General features: G+C 38.0%; 1 protein-coding gene across 1 annotated transcript in view; it reads right to left on the reverse strand.

Annotated features, from left to right (window-relative positions):
• Positions 1-1,495: 1,495 nt before the first annotated feature.
• The window catches only part of PPP3R1 (protein phosphatase 3 regulatory subunit B, alpha), a 44,943-nt gene continuing 26,530 nt past the window's right edge, over positions 1,496-19,908 (reverse strand). The window contains exons 2-6 of the mRNA XM_089519215.1: positions 11,453-11,492; positions 10,644-10,820; positions 6,455-6,514; positions 5,265-5,449; positions 1,496-3,625 (exon numbers count right to left, since the gene is read on the reverse strand). Of these exons, the coding sequence (XP_089375341.1) occupies positions 3,578-3,625; positions 5,265-5,449; positions 6,455-6,514; positions 10,644-10,820; positions 11,453-11,492 (510 nt within the window). The 3' untranslated portion in view covers positions 1,496-3,577. The remainder of the gene's footprint in view (positions 3,626-5,264; positions 5,450-6,454; positions 6,515-10,643; positions 10,821-11,452; positions 11,493-19,908) is intronic.

Raw genomic sequence — 19,908 nt, forward strand, 5'->3', positions numbered from 1 at the left:
CTGATGGGTGGAGGAGGAATTAAAGATCTGTCATCAGTTCAAAGCAGAAGTTGAAAATGGAAGCTTAAAGTGCGTGTATCAAAAGTTTGCACCTACTAGCCCTTTTCTGTAGGATCCTATCACAGCACATGAACAAAACAAAAATGCACAGGTCCACTAGAACTATTTAAAACTTACTAGAACCAATAAAGATGGCTGAAATCAGTAAGCTTTCTCATATTCTCCAGAAACAAAGAAGGTAGGTTTTTTTTATGGGAATGGGACAGAATTCAGCCCTATACGTTTCCCAGAATAGAAAAAAATTCAAGAGAAAGCTAAGCCGTACAACTGCACACATTTTTACAGTATATACATAAGTGGCTTGAAGCACCTTTTAATACTGAAATAGAAGTAAGTCATGTATTTGAGTGGGACATCCTTTTTAAGTGGAATACAGACTTGAGAGACCTCTGGATCTGTGAAAACAGTTTTTAGAACATGACTTTATCCTCCCCTGTAAAAAAAAATCTTACATTAAGGAGTAATTCCTCAAGCCTAAGGTTGTTTGATCCTTCTGACATTGGTCCTGCTTCATTCTACAGCTCTTCAATGATGATAAATTTACTCTTTTTGAAACTGGTTTCAGTAAGGGTTCTCTGAATCGACCTAATGGGCAGTACATGAGTGCAGTGCTCGACATCTGTGTTTGGTGGAGCAGTTACAGTAAAGACACATTGATTTCTCAGTACCTTAATTCAAGCACGCTGCCCATGAGAGAGAGCAAGAAAAGATCAGATTTGAGCATCTGTACATATTTCTATACCTGGTACATGGCATTTGTCCACATGCTCTTTAAATGTTAAACCAGTATGTGATAATGTGGTCTTTCCACGCAAGCGAGGATCTCCAAGTCAATACTGTAAACAGGAATAAGGTGGAGCACAACTAAGATTGTTCAATATCTAATCTCTGACAGATAGCTTTATGTATAATCACAACTTCTGACATTCTGCAATGTATGAACTTTTTAATATTCAGCCTTCCTTATTTTTGTGCCAAACTGGAGGTGTGTCCATCTGAAAGATGATGACATTTTGAGCTACATAATAATCTAGATAGTACAATTTTGGACATTTCACTCAAATTCAAGCCAAATCTTTAGTCTACATAGAACTTTAGCTAAAATTCCAGGGCTTATTTGGTCCAACATCATTAAGGAACTGATTTCTTAAAATGTGAAATTGTTAACTTTTATTCACATCACCTTGCAACTAATTTTTTTACAAAATGCCCATTTTGTAAAAAAAGTTACCCTTATGGATGTGAAGCAGTTGCCCTCACAGATGGGGAAAATTATGTTGCTGAATAGATGTCAGACAGAAATGGTGAAATTACTGCTGTAATGCAAGATAGCATCAATTCTATTTTAACTGAAAATCAAACCTGAAAAAAATCAAGCAAATTTTAGTTTTAAGGCTACTTCCTTATTCTTTGGTAACTTAATACAGTACTATAGTAAAGTTCAAATATTTTATTTTTTTATCCATACATTATGAAGGTTCCTATAGTTCCAACTTTGTATGATGTAGCATGCAGAGGAAAATCTAAACATTCAACATAACCCATTTTCCACACACAAACTAAAAAAAAAAAGGCTTATCCCCCCCCCCCCCCCCGATAAGAAAGTAATGTTAGCACTATTTTCTATAACGCCAGCCAGGATATGCACAAGCAATTAAGAAATAGAAAGCATTTGCTAAAATGTTTGTAACAAATACTTATGTACAAAAAATTCACAAAAGACAGTTCCCCCTTGAAGCAGAGCACATGGCAGTTGACACTGGAACAGATAGAACCACTGGCTGGGATTATAAGCCACGTACTGATCCAGAGGAAGAAAGTTACATGTAGTGGAGATTCTGTTTTAACATTTACCAAAGTTTGGCAACATTATTTTTTTAAAAATTATGCAAATCATGTAAACAAGAGGAACATTTCAAATCGATCTACATGCAAAACTTCATGTCATGCAAGGACACCAAGCACCTGGATTTCTCTCTCACAGACAGAGCCCATGATGTGCAGCACTCAGCTGAAGGAACAGCTATGGCAGGCAGGCAACTTGATTTAATTCATACAACCTGCCTTTTCCACTGCTGATTATAAAACCTTTTAAAATAGAAAAACTGCTATACAGGAAAGGGTGTACTATCCTAAAAATCTAATGGTATTTTTCTTTCTTTCTAGCCAATAAGTACCATTGCAGAAAAGGAAAAGGATGATATCAAGTTGTATAACATGGCTCGCTACTTTTATATCACACATATCAAGTTACTATCCATTACAAATCATGATATGGACAAATCTAGAAAAAAAAATCTCCAAGTGAAGAACTGGAGAAAAACAAAGAGGTATAAATTTAGATAATGTAATGAAGCTTTCCTCCTTTCCTATGGCATAGGCTAAATGTTTTCCCCATAATAATCCTATATACACATATATAAAATATTACCAGTTTTTCTATGCAAATTATACTACCACATTAAATGCATATGGGAAACTATATGCTTGAAACATAACGTCATGGCAAGGTAAATTTTATAGTCTCACTGTGCAATGGGAATTCTAGGCATTTACCTTGTTAATCCTAAATTCTTAATTAAGCTACATGCTGAGAAACAAATGCAAATGCTTTCAACTGTTTTATGTGTACTTAATGTAACACAGCTGATGATTACTAAGGGTATATTATGTGCAACTGCATCCAGTTAATATGTGAAATGATGAAATGGCCATAAGTAAACCCTATTTGTACACAAGGACTAGTTCTTGGCATGAATATTCTATTACATTTTATCATACTACTAAGTAGAATTGTACTGAAAGCTATCAAGCAAAGATGCAGTCTGGTAATATATCAACAGGTATATATAAACAAACTTAAGTTTCCTGCCTTACAAAAATGTAATCAAGGTAAATTAACAGGAAGCAATGCTATCTCAGCCAGTCAATATATAAATATCTGAAATAATCACAGGAAAAAGGAAAGAGTTGACCTAACAACCATTTAAAACTTTACATTTTCTACTATATATATATATATATATATATAAAACTGTGTGACATAAAAGTAAAGATGTATATCCATATATCGAACTGTTAAATGTTCTGCTTGGCACTTTGTACTCTATAGTTTGTTTCTGAATCAAGTATATTAAATTAAAGCCCACCTAACTACTACATATAGAAAGCTACATATATATCTATATATAAATACACACATATATATAGATAGATATTTTCTTGTTATAAAAGATGAGAAAAATAAATTAAAAAGCCAACCCCCTTCCCTTTCTCCACCACACTGATATGCTCTTCCCATCTTGCTGTCCTTCAGACTTTAAAGTGCTACACTTAAGTTATTGAGAGAATAAAAGTTCAATAACACTTAGTTGGCTTCATGAGGCTCATGTTGGAAAATGTGGCTTCACAGAGAAAAATACTTCCATTTAAATACACAGAGAGCGTTGCTGGACGTCTTGAGCAGATCTTCAAAGATGGAGAAGAAAGCAAAAGTGTTGGGTGGTGTCCTAAAGAGTCACACATCTACCACCATCTTTTTGTGGATATCTAGGCCTCCTACAACCTATATATAAGAATATAATGAAAATTAGACTCACAGCAGAACATTTATTGGTAATATAAGGCCTGTTACAGACAGCCAAAATAAAGCTGCTTCGAGTCACAGTGGAGCTATGGTGTTTCAATGATGCATGCGTCCTAAGAGTCCAGAAGTTGCACCAAAGCCACACTCCAGCCCTAAGGACTGGAGCGTGGCTTTGGTGTGGCTTCTGGACTCTTAGGACGCATGCATCATTGAAACACCATAGCTCCACTGTGACTCGAAGCAGCTTTATTTTGGCTGTCTGTAACAGGCCTAAGTCTTCTAGATAAATTGACCTTGATGTTCTTTCATCTAAACAGACATCTATAACAACCTCTCTGTAACCTGTTCTGGATAGCTTTGTGCTTCCTCTGAAAAAACAGGCTCAAAGGTTTAAGTGCTCTTGAGGAGCCAGGAGCTGGTGTGGTCAAGAATGCCTCTGCTACCTATTTCTAGGAAGGTGGGTTTGACCATCTCCTGATTAAACTACTGTAATATACTCTGTGTAAAGTTCTCTTTGAAAAGTGTTCAGTAGCTACAGTCAGAGCAAAAGGCAGTTGTGTGTATATTAGAGACTCATATTATCACTGGTCCTGTAACAATTCACTTGCAAGCTCCTGGTTTTGACGTACAAAGCCTTAAATGGATGGGACCAGGATATCTGAAAGACCAGCAGTTCTTCCTCCTGCCATGAGCTGCCCCGGAATTCCTGATGTTCAGAAGTTCTGCTGCATGTCCCAATATCCTGATAGACTAGATTGATAAGTACATGAAAGACAGCTTTGTCAGCAGCAGCACTTCAGTCATGGAAGTTCCTTGGGGAAGATTAGGCCAGTTCCATCCCTGCTTAGTTTCCAGCAGGTAGCCAAGGCTGTTTTGTTTCCTATGTCCTTAACTGCTTTAATTGTGTTTGTGTTTAAAGACTGGTTTTAAAAATATTGTTCTGATCGCTTTTTTAGAGAATGCATTTAGATGTTATGCACAGAAACCCCCAGTGGGCCAAGATACAATAAACACATACTTGTAGAATTTTTAAAAATATGTCAAAATAGATAACTCTAAACATACCCACAATCAGGCTAGAACCCCAGCTAATACAATTGGTAAATTGGAACTGTGGTACTGGTCTTTAGATTCTTCAGATCAAAGTTTGCTTTTTTTAAACAAGTAGTTTTAATCCTATAGTGTTCTGCTAGTACTCACAGCAAAATAAAGCCAAAATGACAGCCAAAAAATATAATTATATCCAATAAGAAAGGAGCATATATTACGTACATGATTAGATATGCAAGAGGGCAGTGAAAACAATGAAGTGTTTTTAGAAAATATATAAGCACTAAAACAGTTATCTTGTACAGCAGGGTATAATGTCTCATGGCTCTCTCTAGATGCTGCTGGACTATGACTCCTATTATATTCCTTAAATATTAATTAATTAATTAATTAATAATTAAGCTATCAACTCCCCTGTCCCATCTATGATGGCTGGAGCTACTGGGAGCTAAAATCCAAAAATATATGAGTTAAGTAGGATATGTGATGAAAATGAATGGAATTCTAGATGCAATGGTGAACAATTAGCTATGTGTATATGAATAAAAACATGTAAAAAAAAACTTACAGCACAGAATTCCTCAAAGGATATTCTTCCATCACCATCTTTATCTGCATTTATTATGGTTTTGTCTACGATTTGCTGCAATTGAGTATCTTTGAGATTGTTCCCAACCATCATCTTCAGAACCTGGAAGAGCTCCCCATTGGAGATATAGCCATCTTTGTCCATATCATAGATACGAAAAGCAACTACAAGGAAAAACAATAGTAAGAAAAACCTCTGTACCAAAGATGACTTCTGTGAAGATTCCCCCACCTCCCAGGTTGAATATTTCCAGCTGTATTCCACGTTTTCCTTTCCTCTCAAACTCCACACAGACTAACAGTTACCATTGTGAAAGCACTTCCTTCTCTTTTCTCAGCTCTCTTCCCTGCCAATAGTCTTATCTGATCCTAGCATGACAGTTTCCTAATCCAAGAACAGCTTAATACAATAAACATTCCTTATTATAGAAGCTGAGCCAAGGTATGGGTCATTTATTTCACTGATTATCCAAACCTGGCCTGACTACACTAATATATATAATATAGCATCTGTAGCATCTCAAACCTAAATACTGGTATATTTTGCTTACACTGTTGTTGTATTCCCTTTGATAGGTCCTATTCAAAATTCATCATGCTAAAAGCTGAAATCATAAACTTACTTAGCTGGAACAATATTCCATGTATTTCAATGGGTCTTAATTCTAACAAAGTATTAGTAGTTACTCCTAGTAATATACTGTTAGCAGAGAAAAAAGTCATTTTTTCTATCTCTGGTCAAAATTCCACTATTAAAACTAATCCAATGGCACAGTGAACCTCCTGTATGATAGATTTAAACCCAGATTTTGTAATACCATAGTATGTTACTGAAGATGTGACAAAATGGATTGTGGGCTCGACTTCTTGCTAAAGGTCATAGTATCATGTAGAAACATGAGTGTGATGGAGAAAAATTGCTGAAGTACAGTACCTTCAAATCTAAAATATCCCTAAGTTGAATTCAGTCATCAAGATAGCATCTACTGAAAAGGCTGCAGACATCACCTCAGACTGTAAGGTCGCATTTCTCACATAATTAAGCAGAAAGTTTAGGTTCAAGATAATCACTTTTTATTTCAATAAAAAAAATTAACAATTGTAAGGGATGGGGAGATTCTAAACTACAAAAAATTATCTAAAAACTATGCCAATAATAAAAATACTTACACCTTAACTTCTGTTCCTTGTCGCCTTTGACACTGAATTGGGAGACTCCTTCTATAAATTCTAAAGAATACAGACAAGAAGGTAATTTATAAAACAGTTTACACTTCTCAGACTTTGGTAGATAGGCAGTTACATTATTTCTTCTTGATTTACGTAAGTATGTCTACCATTCTCCAAAAGCAAATCTTAATATAAAATGTAGTCTTTTAGGTGTTAGTTGACATGTTTGTGCACCATACTATAACGTGAACACTCTGACAATGTCATACAAGCTTAAAAACTTCTGAAGGGGGGGGGGGTCCAGATAATCCACCCATGACAGGAAATTGACTCCTACCAGGACTTTAGGTAGTCTTCTGAGCAGGTGGGCCAGGATACCATGGGTTAAAGTACATGCTACCCTGGCCTGGGTCTCAACCCAGATCCTTCCACAGGTTTACATGCCCACCCACTGTTACACTATGGACCAATTACCACTGCGCACCCCTCTCTTGGTGCTGTTAGTGAGAAGACCTCCATTGCTGTGTCTGATGTAGAAAGACACAGTGATGCGGGAGTCTTCTCACTGACAGCAATGGCACAGGGAAGTAAGGAGGGCGCAGGGCTGTCTGGTTTGTTGAGATTTGCCGTGGAGTTTCCACAAAACTCTATGGTTAAGTAGGGGTTATTTAGACCAATGCTAATAGCAATAGCAATAGCACTTACTTTTCTATACCGCTTATCAGTGCACTTAAGCATTCCCTATGCAGTTTACAAAGCATAAGCTAATTGCCCCCAACAATCTGGGTACTCATTTTAGCAGCCTGAGTTGAGCTTGAGCCCTTTTGCTGGCATTGAACTCGCAACCTTATGGTTTGTGAGTGAGTGGCTGCAGTACAGGCATTTAACCACTACACCACCAGGGCTTCTTACAGTGCTAAGGTCTCTTTGACCTTGGTTCAGGGCTAATGGCCTGCATCATCTAAACAGGATGACATAAGGCCGGGGTGGGGGGGAAGACACATGGGCCTTTTGGCCTGTGTGGACAACTCCAAAGTCTCATAAAATGCCGAAGAATTTGGGAACTCTGTTTGGTGGAGTTGGCTGTGGCACAAAGTGCTGATAAGGAAGGGAAAGTTTTTGAAAGTTGGGCAGACACTGCTCCTGCCTCGGTCACAGACTGTGTGTCTGCTCCATTTAAAACAAAGTACCTTTTCTCTCTCAGTATCCCATGCCACAGTCCACACCACTCATCAGGACCCAAGCTCTAGAAGGCACATTTGAGCAGCTCTGGAAGGTGTCAGGAAAATATTTGGGGTGACAGATATCAACCTCAGCCTGCCTCTTTCCCCAAGCAGGTATCTGGATACAACCACACCTTTTGTCTACTGCCAGTGCAGAATAATTATCTTGTTATATAATCAATCATCTACTTACTAAATGCAAAGGTAATATAAAATTTAAAATATAGATATCAAATTTTAAAAATTAAAACTAAATCAAATATAGGTGCTGATGTAAAGACTATTAAAAAAAGGAAAGAGGGTTGACAGCATGCAACAGGAAGCAATATGCTTCTGTCACAGTACAAGATTATGAATGGCAGATAACCTGCAAGGAAGCAAATTCAGATAAACAGCTAGATTAAATTCATTGTCTGACTTAGCTGAATGGAATCGAGAAACAGAAAAGGCCTATACTGGAGTAATGCTACTTATAACAGTAAAGAAATAGCTCTTGTGCCAACTACGGCAAATGCAACCTTCTCACTCTAGAAGTATAAGGAGCTCAAGTATTTCTGAGAATTTAGTTAGCAATAGGAATAGCAAGTACATTTCTATACCACTTATCAGTGCACTTGAGCACTCTCTAAATGGTTTATCATGTGTAAGCTAATTGACCCCAACAAGCCAGGTACCCATTTTAGCGACCTTGGAAAGATGCTAGGCTGAGTCAACCCTGAGCCCCTGGCTGGTACTGAACTCACAACCTTGTAGTTTGAGTGAATGATTGCAGTACAGGCAAACACTGTGCCACCAGGGCTCTTTTGTCTGGTCAGTTTGTTTGATGTTCAGTCTTAAACAAAATAATCCAGATAAAGCCACATTATTTAATTGGTGAGTGGCATCATACTAAGCATGGAACCGAGACACAGTGCCCAAAAGCTGCATGCAGCCCACAATACCTCCTTTTGCAGTTGCTGAAGCCTAACTCTTTTTTTTTTTAATGGTGAGGGATTTCCCCAGATGAATTTTGGCCTCAATTTTCCCAAACACGCAACAAAGCAGCTAACAGGCCTTGAGGTCTGCCTTTTCCCCCATCCACATCTCTCTAATATCCATGATTTACAGATGCAAATCAGCAAAAAGTAATGTGATGGAACCTCTGGTGCAATGCAGACGTAGAGTGGACAAAAACTGCCCCCCCCAGCCTCTGACCAGACCAATTCTACAATCAATTTTCAGTTTTTCAAATGAGAAATGATGAAAGTTTTTTTGGTTTGTTTTGTCAAACAAGCAATTAGTAATGCATATTTCACAAACAAGTTTTCCAAGTGTATCTGAGGAAGTGCAAAGTTCACTGCAAAGTATAAGTCAGTCTTAAAGGTACTGCTAGATTCCTTCCCCTCAACACTCTTTATTTTTTTTATTCACAAACAAGTTCACACATTTGATACGGTGAAGATGCACTGAACTTAAACATGCTCATCATTAGCATGTATTTAAATGGGAAAAAAAAGTTTTCTAATAGTGCAGCAAACTGATTCCTAATGTGTAGCTGGCCTTCCATATCCATGGATTCAACCATCCATGGTTTGAAAGTCTCCCTCCTTTTCCTCCCCAAAAACCAAAAAGCAATTTTCGATTTAGCCATTTTATATAAGGGGCACCATTTTACTATGCTATTATATATAATGGGACTTCAGCATACGTGGATTTTATAAGGGGGTGGGATCTGTTTCTGGATCCAAACCCCAGTGGATACCAATGGCCCACTGTATAAATTATTTCTCATGTGGGAATTTCAATCATCAATGTAGAGGAGGCAGATTAGAACCTTTGCACTAGTCAATAGGAGCGAAGCCAGGAAAAGGTGGGGGCTGCTTCCAGGAATGAGTATATAAGATGGAGGAGAAGGTTTGAAAGGGTTGTTGGTGATGATGTTTACTGTGCCCTGAGGGGTGAAGAGCCATTAAGGCTAGGATAGGCTGCTGTGCAAGGCAGTTAGAAAGAGTTTTAAGTACCCAAGAAAGGAATGAAGAGTGTCCTTAATTAAATTATTGTAGTGTCCTGCGGGAGGTTACAGACAGGCCAAAATAAAGCTGCTTCGAGTCACTTTGGAGGTATGGTATTTCAATGATGCATGCATCCTAAGACTCCAAAAGCCGCACCAAAGCCACGCTCCAGTCCTAAGGATTGGAGTGCAGCTTTGGTGTAGCTTCCAGACTCTTAGAACTCATGCATCATTGAAATACCATACCTCCAAAGTGACTCGAAGCAGCTTTATTTTGGCCTGTCTGTAACAGACCATAGTATTTGTTGACTAGTGGAGTCACAGGTAACCAGAAGGGTTATAAGATACAAAAGTTTAATAAAGGTTCTGAGAACTTAGGGCCCCAACAGACAGGCCAAAATAAAGCTTCTTCGGGTAACTTTGGAGGTATGCTGTTTAATCTTAAGAGGCCAGAAGCTGTGCCAAAGCTGCACTCCAGTCTTAAGGACTGGAGCGTGGCTTTGGCATGGCTTCTGGCCTCTTAAGACACATATATCATTTAAATAGCATACGTCCAAAGTGACGTATGCTATTTGAGACACATTGGCTAGTGGGTGTGCAACTGTCAAAGAATAGTTGGTGCCAAGCTGGGGGAAAAATTTGAAACCCAGAGGGCTGGCATCTAAAGAGTGTTAAATTGCAGGAGAAGCTTGAGAGTCCTGAGTTTGAGTCTCGCAGTGAATAATTGGAATAGTGATCATCAACGTCACATAATTGGTGGCAGCAGTGGGATCAGAAAGGCCCTTTGTGCTACCATCTGAGAAAAGAAGTTGGGTGGTTGAGTCTCATCATGACAATCATACACATGCTAAAGATGTACTAACTGAACCAATGACTGTAAGTTATGGAAACATAAGGCCAATTTCTAGGATATTTCTAATACACTGCTTGCATATAACAAGAAATATTAATTTCATGAGGTAAGATTGTTCCTTACCTTTGAAGTCTACTTCTCCATTTCCATCTGTATCAAATATATCTATTACTCGCTGCACCAGTGGATTCTGTTGCAACTCAGGCAAAGACATGAACTCTTCCACACTCAAGGAACCAGAGTTATCTAAATCAAGCTTTTTAAACCTCTTTCCCAATCGTTTAATCTCATCTGCGTCAACTAAAGAGAGGTATGGGAGGGCACAGAGGAGAAATAATTAACAATTTTTTTTTTTTAGGAACAGCAAGAAAGTGAAACATCTCATGAAGCTTGTTATATTCAAATTATTTGCGCATGGTCACTAATGTTTAGGAATAATTGAACTGTCCTTCATTAATTATAATTAAGTTGTACATTTTGAACAAGCGGTACAACGTAAGTACATTTCCTTCAATATTTACTTCTCTTTTTAAAATGTAGTGTGGCCTGGTAAAGTATTATGCCATCCAACTTAGTAATGTCTCCAACTTCCTTGCAATTTCTTTATCTCACATGCACTCTCTGCCCTAGCTTCAACAAAATAAGTTTGGATGGTTCACATGATACTCAGCATATTGGAAAGATGCAGCATGTTGCAAAAAGAGAGAAAGAGAGAGACTTTTATTCATTGAATTAATCTAATGTAAATATTTTAAGTATTACCTAAGAAGTATGTGAGGCTGCAAGCAAGTTTTTGTATAGGAAACAGGATCTCAGTCCTTTATACCAATATAAAATGATAAATGATGACTGCCCAAATATATTACAATGACCCAATATAAAGCATTTTTTAAAAAAATCTAGGAAATTATGTAACTAAGGTTTAAACTTACAGTGTGAGCACATTTCCAGTGGGTAGCTTGCCTCATTCCCCTGAAATGAAAAACAAAAAGCACTTTAAAAATGGACTTTTGCAGACTACTCAAAGAGTCCTTAAGATTTAAGAGTAATTTTTCTTTTCCTTTGTTTTAATTTCATTATGAAATTCTAAGCACTTGATAAGGAACAGCATTACGACAGACATTAATGAATTATTAATAGCCATGACATAACGAATTTCCCTCTGAGAAAATGCCAGAAACTAAGTCCTCATTCCCACTACATAATAAACCAGTTTGCAAGCGGATGTGAACCGTGGATTTAAATGAATCAATTCATTGATTAACGTGAACATGAAGTGAATTAAATTGAAATGGGTAAGATTCGTTCTGTAAGGATAAAATTTATAAATTAAACACACAAAAAATCGTTCTAATGTTATGCTGGCACTGCTTTAGTTACTTTTCTTCTCCACATCAGCCCTCAGCACTCCTAAAACTGGTTAGTAAATGGAAGTACTGTAGTTCCTTCAGTGGATTTCTCACACTGGATTTAACTAAACATGTATGAACGCAACAATGGTCAAAGTGAAAATCTCCAAAATTGCACATGAAGGGCCATCCAGTCCAACCCCCTGCCATGCAGGAAATCTAAATCAAAGCATCCCCGACAGATGGCCATCTGTTTAAAAACCTCTAAGGAAGGAGATTCCACTACACTCTGAGGGAGTTTGTTCCACTGTCGAACAGCCCTTACTGTCAGGAAGTTCCTCCTCATGTTGAGGTGGAATCTCTTTTCCTGTAGCTTGCATCCATCGCTCCGGGTCCTAGTCTCTGGAGCACAAGAGACATATACAGTACGCCTGCATCATAAGCAACTTTCAGCATAAGCTGAAAGTCACGCACTGGAAGAGGCAATAGTGTGCCGCGGGCACAATCCCCACTGTTTTCAATGGGGCTCCACCATACACGATATTTCCCTTACGTGGGGAGAGAGGTCTGGAACAGATCCCCCACATAAGGGAAGGACACACTGTATACTGAAATACTTTATATGAATATTTACTATTCAACTTCAGGGACCAATGCAACATGGCAATGGTACAAGTCATGGGACCGCCTTCCCTACTATTCCACTGTGCAACCTCAAACATGCTGGATGGCTTCTACTCTACTGGAGTAAGGTTTGGGGGTACTAAGTGGGCTGTACATGGAAGGGAAGATTGCTCATTCCAGCACTGGATTCTGCTGTTGTACAAGCAGATTTGTACTGCTGTATACAGTCCACAATGTTTATTACTTTCCTTCTTTCTTGTTACAGATAAATCTATTTCATTTGTATGGTACCCTTTTTCCCCCAACTGAATTATCAGTATGCATCAGGTCCTGACACAACATGTAACAAGAAAGGAGGAAAGAAGCAACTTCTTCAGTTGGTGAAAATATTTAATTTAATCATATTATTTAATTCAGATGTCAGTAGCATTTCAAGCATACACTTGTTTTCAAAGGCAATGATGTTTGCCAGTTACAAAACTTCTATTGGCTCCAATGGTTAAATGGTTCAACCTGTGACATCTTGACTAGGGGATCTGGATCTCTTGAAATTTCCCACCCTTGTTTTAAAACCAACTCTTGTCTATGAGTCAAAAAAGAAAATCAAATTATGAAACTAACTTGACTGCTTTCAGGAAGAAAGGACCTTAACAGTAATTCTTATACTGAGGAAATAAGATCTATTCTTTTCTGATGTTTACCGATGGTATCAATTCAAGCTTTCCCCATGGAGTGCAGGAACTATGACATTTTCTAGCCTTCTAGTTTCTATTAGTAAAGGAAGTTAGTTGATACGGTCTTTGAAATGAATTATGCTACTGGCCAGTGGACCAGACTTGAAGGTAGCCTCCTTTCCTTTTCCTCCCCAAATAGCATAGACTTCTACAGACTGGGATCTCTTCATTCCAAAGAGAGTTAAGCTTTCAACTGTAGTTCACTTTAATTCTCCAATACCTTTACTAAACACACTGATCATAACCTAAGGACCACTTGTCATATCCCAGACCCATTGCTCACCAACATTAATAAATCCACAACTTTCTATTCAACTTCCACTCATTCTCTAGTACAGTATATATTTTCAACATTCAACACAACATTATCTGCATGGTTTATCAACTGCAGTTATAAGCCTCTTAGTATCCTCTGATCATTTAACATTACACATAAGCAAAGCCACATCCATGCTTGCTGGGACTGATGGGGACTACTGTCCAAAATCTGGAGGACCACTGGCTCTCCACTCAAGAAAGGCTGGCTTCTGCAGCATGTATAACTTCTCAAGTGTGCATTAACATAGAAATACCAGAAGTGTAACAACATTAATAATTACTGGCGTGAAAGCTCAACATGGTCAGTTAAATAGAGGAAGGGGGCAGATAGGGAATCAGATGAAACAGAGCAGAAACAGGATCAAAATAGGGTGAGATGGAAATAGAGATCGGTTCAGAGAGTAGAGAAGCAGGCTATGGTTAACTGGTGAAGTATCACCGAAGGTTCAGAGAAATCGTCACAATGATTTTAATGTAAGTTGTTACACTGAAATAAGCACTGAACCAGCGTACATATTTAAACCTTGTGTTATTTTATAACTTTTTGTTATGATTTTCTTTAATATCTCTGCCTGACAGTCATTCACCTAAGGGTTTTCAGGGAAAAAAATGGTAATGCAATAACAACCATGAACCCAAAGTTAATAACACATTCCCTCGTCCAGTAGTATTATAATATACAATATATTATATACATAAGCTGGAGATGTATTTATATTTAAGCTTTGTAGGGGCCAGATAAATTACAGGAGCCCAGGGTGTCTGTGTCCTTTACAAGGGATAATGTATACTGCTTCTAGTAGTATTTCAGAAAAACAATTAGTTATGCTTAAAGATGCTATAATCTCTAAATAATCATGCACCCAGACTCAAAACACCAAGTTTAGCTAATTTGTAATGGCAAACAGATGGCGAGGCAACTCAACAACATATTAACAACCTAACACAACTTCTAGTAAATCATGCACACTAACAGTAATCTAAGATTCATCCCATTTCTATTACTATAAATGCCAGAACCAAAGATATATAATCTCTCTTGTCCTTTTCCCTTTCTAGTTCAGGTTAAAAGACTTGCGTTTGGCTTATAAAATCCTAAACAACTTGGAGTAGGGTACCTGGAAGATTCTCTGACCAGACTTAAGTCACTTCTGTTCCCAGGAATAGTAAATATTTTTGGTTGTTCGACAAGTCCTAGAGGCCTGCCTCATGGCTATGAAAAACAGGTTTTCCATGTTGCGGTTCCTGCCCTATGGAACTCCCTTCCCTGTTAACACGTGGTAGGTGCTAATACAGCAGTTTAAGTTTCAGGTATATGCTCAATACATACTTTCCATTCTACTTTCCCATAAGTGCAGTGGTAGGAATTTTGTGGCCCTCCAGATGGTGGACAGCAAGCTCCAGGGTTTTTCACCATTGGCAATGATGGTCAGGGCTCCTAGGACCTTCTGGCCAACAACAATTGGTGGGCTACATGGTTCTCATCACTATATATATAGGTCCCTATTCTGTATATCCATTTCACTGACCATGCTCTTTTAAAAAAAATACTATGGTTTATATTGCACACAGCAGTAGCATTTCTATAGTCAGACTCTGTCAATAAGATTAAGATTTTACTTTGTATAATACTAATTAGGCTAATTAGTATTAATATTATTTAGGGCCTGATATTTCTTTACAACAGACTCATGAGAGACAAAAAGACGCTAACATTCTTTATTCCATACTGAACTATTCCATACTCAACAATGCCTTGCATGTGAGACTGATTTTGAAGATTATGTAGTAGCTTTAATTAAAATGCAGGCATTGGATTGGTAATGAATGTTGAGAGTTGGGATCACATTACAGTCATCCCTTGGCATTCACAGAGGGCTAGGGGTGGAGTACCCTCGCAAATGCGAAAAAACACGAATAACTTAGCCCTGCCCAGACACGAAGGATACACAGTCCTCTCCCACCAAGAGTACCACTCTGCAACCTTGCCACATCTTGCCTGCATTTTCAAGCCCTTCCACTTTAAATCCGATTAGGAAAGATCCATCTTCTCCCTCTCTTCCTCCCTACAACCAGGGGGAAAAAAGCAACACTTTACCTCCCCTACTTTGTCAGAGTTTGCATTCCCTTTCTTTCGAAACCTTTCCGTTTTCAATCTGATTAGGAAAGATCCACTTTCTGCCTCCCATCTTTCTCCTCCTCCCTCTCACCCTCCCAGCCAGGCAAAAACAACACTCTCCCCACTTTGCCAGACTTAGCATTCCTCACATTTCCAAAGTTTCTTAACTTTTAATCTGATGTTAGCAGCCATCTCCACAAAGGATTCACCTTCTCCTCCTTTCTGGCAAGAGGAGGGTGTTGCTTTTACCTGGTTGGGAGGGAAATGGAGGAGGAGGAAGATGGGGAGCACAAGATGTTTCCTAATCAGACTGAAAACAGAAAGCTTTGGCAACAAATCTGAAAGCTGTGAATGCCAAGGGAATGGCTGTACTTCAAATCTGACAACATCTTGTTGTCTTTTGGGCCCAGGCATTTTGGTTTGCTTCTAGGTCCTTTTATTTTTATGTTTTACCTTTTCCTTTATTTTAGGGGTGACTTATTTTCTATTGCTTTTAGATATTTCTATTATTCTTAGTTATTTTATGATTATGTGATCATGCTTAGGTCTCATAATGTATAATGCCCTGATGCATTCCGATGAACACTGGTCGAACAATTTTTGAGGTAGTCCACCTGGTCTCTAAAACTATAATATCATTTTATCCTTCAAACTTCCTGTAAAGTAGATTATAAAGATATTGTAAGATATCCAAAGGAATTCAGAGAAACTGCAAGTTCTCTGATCATAGTCCAACACAATCCAACAAACTAAATGAAGTTGAGCCTATAAATGCAAGTAGACAATTTAATTCTAAATATTAATATAAAGTATGAACCTAGGATGCATACCTCTCCATATGTTGTATGGAGACATACATGTGTGCACACATGGATTTGTAGAAAATGTGAACCATCAGCTTACATATGAGCACTTCGATGTTGTAACCACAGGTACCATGGCATCTGTAAAGCACTCACAAATCCTCTGCACTTCCTACATGTGCTCACTTCCTCATTTCCTCTCTTTAAACATGTGTCTCCTTTCACTCCCATGTATTTTAAACCAAGGGTAAACTACTCCTGCAATCCCTCACTAGTTACCAGTAGGGGCTGATGAAATTTGGGGTCCAACAACACATAGAAGGCCACTGATTCCAAGTTTTGTTTTAAAGGCTTCAGTCTGGAACAGGACAAACAAGTGAAAGCGGAAGTGGAAGGAGTTCCTCTCTTAACACTGCATAGTTTTCTAATCTGAGATGGTAGCCAAGCAAAAAGTGAAGCAACTATGAGGGAAAAGCTCCTCATAGATAGATAGATAGATAGATAGATAGATAGATAGATAGATAGATAACAACAGACAGACAAAATAGCTTTTTGAGAGTGGAGTACTTTTGTAAAGATAAAATGGATAGGGTACTAGAGAAAATAAAATATTTTTAAAATCCCTGGTTCATAAAAGTGATTTTATTTTTGGGAGCTCAGCTTCTATGTTTTCTTTATTCTCAGTTACTGATCAAATTATGAAATTATCAGGCTTCCCAGCCTTCTCTGAACTGGGTGTTCTCTGCAATTGCCTGTACCTAATAAGTGATGTTGTGACTACACCGATGACACTATCCCAAAATTCTGTATATGCTCATGGACCCCAAATATTAGATTCTTATGTTATCTAAATGGTCTATAGGTGGGGAAAACCTTTAAATTCTCTCAACCTCATCAGACAGCCAGGCCATATTACTCCAAAGGAAACATTAAGAGATTTTGTTGTGTGTACCTATTAACTGTTCATCAAATATTGGTAACCAGCATTCAATAACAGTGTGTGTAGGCTCCAAGAAAATCCAAGTACAAATATTATCATCAGGTTATGTATTTTTCTAGAAATCTTTTTTTGCTGAACTTTGCAACTAGGTCATAAAGGAAAGTTAACTTTAGTTTCAGCATTAGTTACTCTTCAATCCCTCTCTCTTTATTCCTTCTTCTTCTCCAAGTCACTTACTTTCTTAGTAGAGACTGGATTAAAATGAGCCCAGTAGACAATCAAGGAGTCATGATATGCTGATTTCAAAAGCTGTTAAAATACAGCATACTAATCTCTCAGCAATGAAAGTCTGTACAGTCTCCTTTCCTTATCCATGGATTTTTTTATCCACGGATTCAAGCATCCACAGCTTGAAAATATTCCAAAAAAAGTATAAATTCCAAATAGCAACTTTTGATTTTCCATTCAATATAAGGAACACCATTTTGTTGTGCAATTATATTTAAAGGGATGTGAGCATCCAAGGATTTTGTTATCCACAGGGGGTCCTGGAACCAAACCCCAGTGGATAACAAGGGCCCACTGTATAATGAAAGTGTCTCATATAGTTCCAAGAAAAGATAATGGTGTGATTTTTAAAGAATATTTACAATATCTTTCCCATGCTTTTCAGTTTTACCAAATTTTCCTACCGAGTATTCAAATTCCAGATCAAATAACTGACTATTCATCAAGTTTACTTTTGATCCTATGCACGTTGATATGATAGGGTTTTGGATTAAAAAGCTAATTATCTTAAAAGGATTCATGACCATCTAGTTGGGTAATTTTATTTTCTTCACTATTTACAAGCTGTCGTTTTGGAGAAAACATCCATTTATGAACCAGAAAAATAAAACAGGTAACATTTTACTAGTCTGGGTTACAAACCTAGTAACATGCATCAATCTGACTTTATTTTACTTATTAACTATCTTAATCAGAATTTTGAGACAAAATGAGTAAGAAAAGGAGACCCTGAGCAGTATAGTTTTTCTAACCTGACACTGAAAGGTTGGTATTAAGATCACTGAAAACCAGATGACAGAAAGAGAGGTCTACAGCTGACAGACACTTAACCTGGGGAGCAGTTGTCTATGACTCACAAACTATTTATAGTCATGAAGAGGAATCAACTTAAGACTTGGCTGTAATGCACAGATCTAACCCAGCAGTAGATCTCCAGCATGGAGATATCAAAATTTATATTTTAAGAAGATGCACCATATAGTTAAATATATAAATTCATTGCTTCCAAGACACATTAAACCTGCTAAAACAGACAAATGGAACATTATGTCTCATTTTAATAGCACTGAATACCTACCTCACTATTTTAAGAGCTTTTTTACAATATTGGCACATCTAAAAAAGCCAACCATTCAGAATCCAGTCATCCTTTTATGGAGCAAGCATAGATAGTAGAGAAAACAAATTTACAAAGCTGACACATCATAATAGACATCTAGGGTTAGCCAGGTTGGCCATATAGCAAATCCAGTAACATCCAAACAATGATACCTTTATTGGTACAACCAAAATGCACAATTGCATGTTGCAAGCTTTCAAAGTCACACTGGCTTCTTCATCAGGCGAACAGGAGAAAAAAATTGAAGATGTTAGTCACAGGCCTGTATTTTCTGTTTCTGTCCTTAGTTCAGATGGTAGGGAGGGCTATCTGCAGGCTGGCACCTCCCCCTTTCGCCATGTGGTCACTGATAGATTTTCAAAGTCAAGGAAGTTTAATGTCCCTTTGCAATTCAAAGAAGATGTTTTCTTGGAATCCAACATACTGGATTCCAAGGCGTTTGGCAAAGAGTACATCAATGAACATGGAAGGTACATATACAATTACTAAGCTGTATTTCCCCTGCCTCACTATAAGAATGTCTCACGCTGGCCTTCACTCTTTCTAAGGCTGGGTAGCCATTGAGATGGATGCCAGTAGGACTGATAAATCTAGGTGTTACGGCAGTACTGTACCATCTACAATTTATGGTGAATTTTATTAATACAGTCGGCCCACCCCACAGTCAGGCTTGCCTTCCACGGCTCTGAGCTTATGCGGAAGGCAAGCCCCTGCAGGAGTAATGGAGTGTGCGCACTGCGCATGTGAGCCCTATTATTTTCAATGGGGCTTGAGCATACGCTCTTTTCCCCATGATGATGCCGCTGCAACATACTAGGGTTGCGGGCCATACGGTTGCTCCGCCCCACGCAACCCTAGTACATGGCCAGGCCGGCGCAAGGCACTGGACTGGACCGCACATTAGATCATTTTCTTTTGTCTATCTCTTTTCCTATCCCAAAATGGATTTCCTTAAACAATTAATGTATTTTTTCGTTTAATCTTACAAGAGCATCCTCTGTATTTTCTACCACAAGCTAATATTGCAATAGTTTTGCTGCACTCTGCTTGATATAGATACCAAATTTGTAAGAACATTCTGAATCTCCAAAAT

This window comes from Sceloporus occidentalis, unplaced genomic scaffold, assembly GCF_023333645.1.
Source record: "Sceloporus occidentalis isolate IW3139 unplaced genomic scaffold, rSceOcc1.0.p SCAF_4, whole genome shotgun sequence".
Classification (NCBI taxonomy): domain Eukaryota; kingdom Metazoa; phylum Chordata; class Lepidosauria; order Squamata; family Phrynosomatidae; genus Sceloporus; species Sceloporus occidentalis.